This window comes from Trachemys scripta, chromosome 16 (assembly GCF_013100865.1).
Source record: "Trachemys scripta elegans isolate TJP31775 chromosome 16, CAS_Tse_1.0, whole genome shotgun sequence".
In the NCBI taxonomy this organism is placed as follows: Eukaryota; Metazoa; Chordata; order Testudines; family Emydidae; genus Trachemys; species Trachemys scripta.
The window spans coordinates 17215671-17224818 of record NC_048313.1 but is presented as its reverse complement, the minus strand read 5'-3'; the positions used below and the strand labels follow the sequence as shown (position 1 = coordinate 17224818).

The 9148-nt window shown below is 56.2% G+C and overlaps 1 protein-coding gene across 1 annotated transcript in view; it reads right to left on the bottom strand.

Moving 5' to 3' along the window:
* ZNF653 (zinc finger protein 653) overlaps positions 1-9140 on the bottom strand; it is a 9342-nt gene extending 202 nt beyond the window's left edge. The window contains exons 1-4 of the mRNA XM_034792798.1: positions 9095-9140; positions 8528-8619; positions 5784-5827; positions 1618-1833 (exon numbers count right to left, since the gene is read on the bottom strand). Of these exons, the coding sequence (XP_034648689.1) occupies positions 1618-1833; positions 5784-5827; positions 8528-8559 (292 nt within the window). The 5' untranslated portion in view covers positions 8560-8619; positions 9095-9140. The remainder of the gene's footprint in view (positions 1-1617; positions 1834-5783; positions 5828-8527; positions 8620-9094) is intronic.
* Positions 9141-9148: the final 8 nt, after the last annotated feature.

Genomic DNA, 9148 nt, shown 5'->3' with positions numbered 1-9148 from the left:
CCCCCCCAATTCCCTCCCCACCCTGCTGGGGCTTTCAGAAAGGGAACCCCTGCAGCTGACCCAGGCTGGCTCCAGTGGGCCCAGCCCCAACCACCCAGGTGGCCTAGATCTGCCCCCTCCCTCCACTTTTCAGCTAGTGTCCTATGCCCCCGGCCCTAGATCCACCCCCCACCCCAGAGCTCAGCAACGCCTCTGCACGGAACCAGTCAGGGAACCCCCTCGTGCCCCCCCCCATGGATGGGGCCATAGGACAAGGCGCATTGGCCTGCCTGGGTGAAGGGGGGTTAGTGCAGCTGCCACAGAGCAGCTGGGGGGTTGAAGATGGGGGGAGCGGGGGGGGGGGACACTCGGATCCAATTTCTCCCGACAAGAGGCAGCAGCTGGTGGCTGCTAATGCTCTGTGGTAATTAGCCAAGGGAGGGCACCTGGTTGCCCCTGCCTCACCCGTCAGGCACCCAGAGAGGGGGCGCTGGGGAGTGGGGGGCAGGTCGCTCTTTGCACTCAGAGCTGCTGGGGAACCGGGTGGGTGACTTGCCCTTGGCATCCCTCCCCCAGCCAAGGATAGAACCCAGGAGTCCGGGTTCCCAGCCCCACCCCCACCTGCCTCCGTTTCACGCTCAGGGCTAAGCCTCAGCAGCAGGGGGTTTCCCAGCCTGCCCCATAAGTGCCTGTGCTGGGGGAGCGGGGTGGGCAAGTCACAGGGAGGCCACGGAGGGGGGGGGTGTCACTGTCACCCTCCAGATCTCGCCCAAACTCAATCTTACTCCCACCACAACTCAACATGGTGGACATGGGGCCAGGCTGGGTCCCCCTGTGCTCCCCCACCCAACGGCTGGGCAGGGGAGGGGGTGCCCACTCTCGGCACTGGCACCACCGAACAGCTCTGGTCCTGCATTATGCCCAGGGCTTGGCCGGATGGTGTATTATTGAGCAGGGGCGGCCGCGAGCAGGTTTCGGGGGGTAGGGGAGTCCCTTGAAATAAACCAGAGAGCAGGGCCGGCCTTACACTCACGGGGGCCTGCAGCTGAAGACGAAGCCCGAGGAACTTAGCTTTGCGGGGTCCCCTGTGGCGTGGGGCCCGGGGCAGGTGCCTGCTTGCTACCCCCTAACTCCAGCCCTGGCTTTTAATCTCCTGGCGCAGGCGGGCTGGGGAGATTTTATAGCCTGTGGGGAGGGCCCCCTAACCCCTGTCCTACAACACTCTGACCCCAGCCCCTGCCCCATAGAGCAACTGACCCCCTGTAATGTCAGACAGCAGCCAGTGGACCCCAGGAGCCGGGCACTGCCCCCCAGCCACCTTCCCACCCCCGCATACCAGGGGCAGGGGTCCCTGGCTGGACACCTGAACNACCCTCAGGGCTGGGGGGGCGCTCATGGCCTGCTGAGGTGCCCATCTCTGAGCACCGTAACGATCACCGCCCATCCAGCTGGATCTCACTTAGCCATACTAATTGAACATCTGCCTCACAGGCCTAGGGATCACTCCCCTTACGCTGAAATGCAGCCATCTCTGGGGTGGGATGCACTGCAACGCCATACAACAGGCTACAGTAAGCGCTCCCCTGCCCACCGGCTGCCTTGGGAGGCTAGGATCCCGGCCGTTCCCCTCCCACTCACCATCGTCACTCTCGTTCTCAGAGTCGCTGAGCGGCTTCAGCGGGGAGTGCAGGTCCTGGAAGTAGCGGTGCCCAGCCTCGCACTGCCATACGGCCGTGGTGTACAGCCCGAAGGTCGGGTCCAGCTCCGACAGGTGTGGCTCGTAGGGGCAGCGGTTCTTGTGGTCCTCGTACCAGATCACCATGTTCTTCAGGCAGTTGACGTTCCGCCTCCTTCCTTGGGGGGAGGAGAGAGGCACGTGAGCCGACCACAGGGAACCAAAGGGGCGTGCCCTTTGCTAGCGAAAGACAGGGGGGAGCACCCCATTGGGTTAAACCATTAGCCAGAAGAGTATTGTCAAGTGATCAACCGTTTGTGAGCAATGGGACAGTCTGTGTGGGTACTACCCCTGCTAACGACCCTGGCACCCTAAGTTCCAGGGACCCCCGGCTGGTACAGCCCAGGTTGTAGTGGGGGAGTTCCGGCCATCCACCACCCCTCAGCCCTGCCTTTGGGTGCTGACATAACCCAAGGAGGGCGAACTCTGGAACTGGGAGGAGAGGAATCTGCTTCTCGACTGACTCTCACTCGCTGTCTGTTCCACGGACACGCTGGGACAGGCGGACTGCGGGACTCGGGCACATTTCAGATGGCTTTCTGTACAGATGCACCGATGGAGCCAGGGGCAGCAACGCGGCCTCCAGGTGAAGCCTGTTTAGTTCGCAGACCAGGCTCTGGGCAGACATGACCAAATCATACCAAGGTGATGGGCCTCATGGGTAGGGGGGAAGCAGTAGACATAACAGATCCTGATTTTGCAGAGGCTTTTGACACAGTCCCAAATGACAATTGCATAAGCACTCTAGGGAAACGTGGTCTACATGAAATCACTAGAAGGTGGGTGTACAACCGGTTCAAAGACCACCCTCAATGATGAGTTACCAATGGCTGGCTGCCAAACTGGGAGGGCGTGTCTAGGGGGTCCCCCAAAGGTCAGTCCTGGGTCTGATTCTATTCAATATTTTCATTAATGATTTGGATAATGGAGGGGAGAGTTTGCTTAGAACCAAGCTGGGTGGGGTTGCAAACACTTTGGAATACAGGCTTTGAAACCGTAACATTCCGGAGACAAGTGGAAAGTAGCACATTTAGGAAGGAAATACGAAAAGCACAACTACAACCCGGGACCGACTGGCTTGGCAGCAGTACCATGGAGAAGGCGCTGGTGTTATAGTGGATCTCACATCGAACACAAGTCAACGATGTGATGCAGTTGCAAAAGCAGCTAATATCATTGTATTAGCAGGAGCGTCACATGTAAGACACAGGAGGTCACTGTCCCGCTCGACACAGCGCTGGTGAGGCCTCAGCTGGAGTCTTGTGTCTAATTCTGGGCGCTGAACTTTAGGAAGGATGTGGACAAACTGGAGACTCCAGAGAGTCACAAAAACAAGCAAAGATTTCAACGACCTGACCTATGGGGAAAGGTTAAAAACGTGGCCATGTTTAGTCCTGAGAAAAGTCAACCGAGGGGGACCTGAGAAGTCTTCAAATAGGTTAAGGGCTGTTACAAAGTAGACAGGGATCAATTGTTCTCCATGGCCATTGAAGGCAGGACAGGAAGCACTGGGCTTCATCTGCAGCGAGGGAGATTTAGGTTAGATATTAGGAAAAACTTTTTAACTAACTCTAAGGGGAGTTAAGCTCTGGACCAGGTGTCCAAGGGAGGCTGCGGGATCCCCGACACTGGAGGTTTTAGGTTGGACAAACCCCGGTCAGGGATGGCTGAAGTTTATTTGCTCCTGCCTCAGCACAGGGCGCTGGACCTGAGGAGCTCTTGAGGTCCCTTCCAGCCCCACATTTCTGCGATTCTATGGCACTGCCAAGAGAGTGGCTGCTGGCCCAGCACGTTACACCTGAAGTAGGACCTGTCCCTGCTGGGTCTCCCAGCCCCCCAGAGAAAGGACAATTCTTTCCCCAGCTGGTCTCTGCGTGTGAGCTCAGAACAATGGAGCAGTGAAGTGCCATGACAGCACCCCTCCTACTGTCACAAGCCTTCTCTGTCATTCCTATAGAGCCTCTTTGACCGTTTGTAACATTACCAGGAAAGGGGCATCTACTGCCGCATTGTAACGCTGCCTCCTTCCAGGGCACGGAGAGCTCACACCAGAGCTGCACCCTAACCGCAAAGGTCTCCTTCGGATGCTGGGACCAGGCCGGAACAGCCATGAACACTGAGCAGGTTGGCTCCCTGCTTTGCTAACACCTGTAATACCCTCCTCCTCCACACAGGCAGAGGGAGGTCTGTCTGAGGAGTCCTACATCTCCATCCTGCTTTGCCAGCTCTGGCCCTGGGTGTCACCGGCCCACCATTTCCACTGGCTGTGCTATGAACTTTGACAGCCCACAACCTACATTTCTATAGCCATTTCCCCACAATGGGAATGCAGCCACCTCTGGGGAGAGCACAGTGGGGGTGGGAAAATGATGACTAAGGCAGTGGGGTAAACCCCCTTGGCAATGTCAGGGGACACTGAACGTCTGTCACAGGCCTGGTTTACGCTGGGGGGAATCTAAGATACACAACTTCAGCTACGAGAATAGCATAGCTGAAGTCAACGTATCTTAGATCGACTTACTTCGTGTCCTCGCGGTGCGGGATCGACTGCCGCCGTTCCCCCGTCGACTCCGCTTCCGCCTCTCGCCCTGGTGGAGTTTCGGAGTCGACGGGGAGAGTGTTCGGGGATCGATGTATTGCATCTAGACGAGACGTGATACATCGATCCCCAATAGATCCGGCGGGTAGTGTAGACATACCCTAAGGTACGTATACAGCCCCGTAACCGTGGTATCTGAGCATCTCCAGTCATTAATGGGTTTAGCTTTGCTAGCCACCTGGGTCAGAGCAGGTCTATACAGATGACAAACTAAGGGGCACAGAGGCAAAGTGACTTGCCCAAGGTCACCCAGGGAGCTGGGGACATTGCTGGGAACGGAACCCAGGGCTTGCAGGTCCAAGGCTCATGCTCTAAGCAGTAGCCCACCCTCACCCCCAGGACAGATTTCAGATCTGAATCTCCGACCCACAGAAAACTGCACAGCTCTCGATCTCCCTCCCTCAGAGCCGGGCCAAGCGGGGCTCAGCGACTTCCAGCCCGCCACCGAGCCTGCTCAGCCAACCTTCCAGCACGAACAGCTTTAGATCTACGGTCCCCAGCCGGATCCCTCCAGAGCAGTCCCGGGGCAGCACCAGCTCTCCGGGCCCGGACTGCAGGTTTGGGTTGTAGCCGTGAAAACTCCACTGCGCTCTATGGACGCCTTCAATGGGCAGGTAGCCTTGTAGCTCCCTCACTCAATGTCACGCCAGTTATTTCTGCACTAGTTGTCCCCCCAGTAAAGAGGAGAGTAAAACACCAGCCTTTACCACCTGTCAGCATCAGGGGTCAGACCTCCAAAAATCAGCCTGTGGCCCACACTACTGCAGCAAAGCGCTGCGTACGTTTGCAAAGAGGAGATCCTACGTTCGTGTAGCTACGAGACAGGCTAGCTGGGTGAGCAATTCTTACGCATCAGGGCAGATGGGGTCACGCAGATTATTATTTATTAGGTATGTTACGGTAGCGTCTAGGAGGCCTAGTCACGGAACCCATTTGTGCTAGGCACAGAACGTTATTGTTTAGGTGTATTACGGCAGCCCCTAATCACAGACCAGGACCCCATTATGGTGGGTGCTGTATGTAATTTATTAGGTGTATTACAGCAGCACCAAGTTGCTGTATGGCCCAGGACTGCATTTTGCTAGGTGCGGTACATTATGTATTAGGTGTATTATGGCAGTGCCCCCACCACATTGTGCTGGCGCCTGTAGGTTATGTATTAGGTGTATTACGGTAGCAGTAGGGTTCCCCAGTCATGGAGCAGGACCCCACTGTGTAAAGTGCTGTACATTATTAGGTGTATTACGGTAGAGATAGGGCTCCCCAATCTTGGAGAAGGACGCCATTGTGTTAGGTGCTGTACAAACACAGACAAAGGCCACCCGGCGGGGGATTGGACAGATGGCTGTGCTAGCATAGAGAATTGTAAGAACGGGTTTCTGGGTGCAGACACGGATCTTTGACGCATTCTTTGTGCGCCCACATTCAGACATTGTCACAAGCTGGATCCCCCCAGGACAATTCACTTACTTTTCTTTCGTTTTGGCTTTTTAGGGATTTGCTCCCATGGTTTCCTGCAACAGAAAAAGAGAGAGCACTGATTTAGCATCAGGGTCTATGCATCTGCTACAGCCCCCAAAGCTGTCGTATCTGGACATCTCAACCATTTAGCCTAGGAGGCAGGGCTGTGCTATTACCCCCCCCCCCGCTTTTACAGATGGGGAAACTGAGGCACAGATTCAGTGACTTGCCCCGGGTCATGGTACCTGCACCTTATGTGACGCAGATCTCAAGAGAAGAAATCCCAGCAGGGTTTACTGCCAAGGTTTATAACAGGGGCAGGGCTACTTACTTATTGTTTTTTAAGACCACAAAGAGCTCTGTTCTATTAGAACACACAGGGAGCGGCATCCATCCCTTACATCATCAAACCTATATCGGTTATTCCTCGGTCTGAAAACCAGCCCCCACATTCATGCCCTTTTGCAAAAGAAATAATGTAAAGGGCTTAGATCAGTGACTGGTGAGCGACCTAAACCCTTTGCTCCCAAATTCTCACAGCCATGGATTGCTGATCTAAACGTGACAGACCACGAAATCCAGCTGACTAGATGCTACCCGAAGGACGATGCCCTTAATACGGTGAGGCCATGAAGAACACTTTAGTCTGTTTACTTCCAGCGTATAATTAACCTGGGAAATTCCCCGTGCAGGCAGGGCCGGCTCTGGCTTTTTTGCCACCCTAGGCAAAAAAGCCACCCGCCGCACCTCTCCCCCAGCGCGGCAGGGGAGGGTGCCGAGCCCGGCCGCAGGCCCGCAATCCCCGACCGGCTGGAGCGCCAGGGGGAGAGCAGCAAGCCCGGCCAGGGCTCTCCACTCTCCCCAACCAGCCAGAGCTCCGGGGGGAGGGCGGCGAGCCCGGCCGGGGCTCTCCGCTCTCCCCGACCAGCCAGAGCGCCGGGGGGAGGGCGGCGAGCCCGGCCGGGGCCCTGCCGTGCCGCCCCCCTCCAGGCGCCACCCCAAGCACATGCTTGGTGGGCTGGTGCCTGGAGCCAGCCCTGCGTGCACGTTATTATATAAATAATTTAAGGCCAGATTATCTCATCTGATCTCTTGTATATCACAAGCCACGACAGACACCCCTAAGCTGAGCGCCATGACTTTAGTTAGACTAAAGCATTTTAGTCCTCAGGAGACTAAACTGTGCCACGGGCAGAGAACAGGAGAGACCGAGGTGCCACTGATGTCCCTGTGATGGCAGGGAATTGTTCAAGTCAGACGTGCCCAGATGATACCAACAGGCGAACCACACCCCATGCTGCAGAGGAAGGTGAAAATCCCCAGAGTGCGTTATACTCGCTGAGGCCGTGAACCTGCAGCGAAATGCATGAAGGTGGATCTCTGCACCTTCACAGACCCACAATGACTGATGCAGCACCACGAGAACTCAGATAATCTGCCCACGTCTCTCCTGTCGCAGGATCAGCACCTAGGATACAATATCACAAGGGAAATACACTAGTTCTCGTGTAGGAGCTGGGGTCAGAGAGTAATTTCCCTGCACGGTATAGTACTGCCTGATGAGATCTCTTCCCCTGAAGCATTCAGCACATCACTGGCAGGGCACACTGAGTTAGAAGGACCAGTGCTCTGATCTGGGATGCAGACTGTGACACTAGTGTGATTTAACAGTCACCAGGGGAGTGGCAGAGAGCGTAAGCAGTTCTGCTTTAAGATAGTTCTCATCTTTGCAGACCCACAGCAGCTCATCACTGGAATTCAGTCACGACGAAAGCAGAATGAGGTGTGTATCTTAGGCGTGTCTACGCTAGAGAAGGTTTGCCGATACGGCCATATAGGCAAAACCTCCTAGCACCAAGCAGTTTATCCCGGCGAAACAGCATTGCCTGATCGGGCCAGTACCCAGAGCAAAATGAGCTGTACCAAAACTATGGTTTTGCTGGTATAACGGCATCTACGCTACGGCTTTGGCTGGTATAAAAATGTCGGTGAAAATCACCCCCCAAAGTGACATAACTGTACAGGCAAAATTCTTCACATTTAACACCTTTCTAGAGCCCTTTCAATCCACGGGTCACAAAGTGCTTCACCAAATCTCAGATGTCCAACTCCCCCACCATCTGTGTGTGATATTATCCCCTACATACGCAGGGGCGGGGGGGGGGAAGGAACTGAGGCATAGAGGTGTGCGGTGACTTGACCACGGTGTTCGCATACCATGGTGATGGGGGTGGTGTAAAAATGTGACTAGAGCAGAAGGTCATGGGGGAGTCTCCTGAGAAATCTGGGGGCAAAACCCAGGAGTTTTGACACCATATCACTTGCTCTAACCACTAGTCCATATGGTCACACATTTTGCTGTCAAATGAGAAGGTGGAGGCCTGGATCTCATCTCATCCTCTCAGTCTACTGGCTCCACATCAACTGGTGATGGAGATGGGAACAGATTGGGGGTGGGGGAGAGGGAATGTGTCTATCCATGCAGGGGCAAGATATCCTCTCCCATGTAGAGAGGCTGGAGTTTGATACCCCATCTAGCCGCTCACTACCCCGTCAAAGCACGTTGCAGGAGCGTTCTGTCCCCTAGAGATGCTATGGGGGCAATGGGGTTAACACCCTATGTGAGGGGTGCTGGTCTCCCCCAGGCTTCCCTCTTCAGCCCCTGCTCCAGATCCAGCAGGAAGGAGATATAAGGGAATGGGGGTAGGGAAAAAGGGGTCCAGATTCCACAACTCCCTGATCCATCCCCTTACTTGCTGTCCCTGCCCCAACAGGAAGGGGGCATATGATGATGCAGTCAGGGAATGAGTAGTACCAGCCAAGTGAAGTGGTCCTGGCTCTCAGTCTAGGAAGGAAATGGTATATGGGATTGGGGGGGAGGGATCCAAGCTCACTCAGGGGTCTGATCTCCCACCTCCCCCAGCTCTCCCCTGTGGCACCCCGCTTGCTGCCCATGCTCCAGCAAGGTGGGGGCAGGGGGGGGGGCGAGTACAGGGACGGGGATAGAAGAGGAGGAATCACCGAAGGGCCTGGCCCAGCATATATGGGGAAGGGAAGGGAAATCTGGCTCAGTAGGGGCCGGCTCTCCCCTGCAGCACCCTATGCACTATCCCTGCTCCAGACAGAAGGGTGTGTACAAGGAGAGGTGGTCCAGGGCAGAGGTGTGGGGGGGGGCTCTCACCCGCGGCGCCCCACATGCTGCGCCCGCTCCAGCCCCAGCAGACAAGGGGTGCATGGGGAAGGGAGGTCCGGGGAGGGGGATGGGGGCCCGGGGAGGAGTTTGGGGGCCCAGGGAGGGGGGCTGGGGGCCCGGCTCTCACCCGCGGCGCCCCGCGCGCTGCCCCCGCTCCAGCCCCAGCAGATAGGGGATGTAC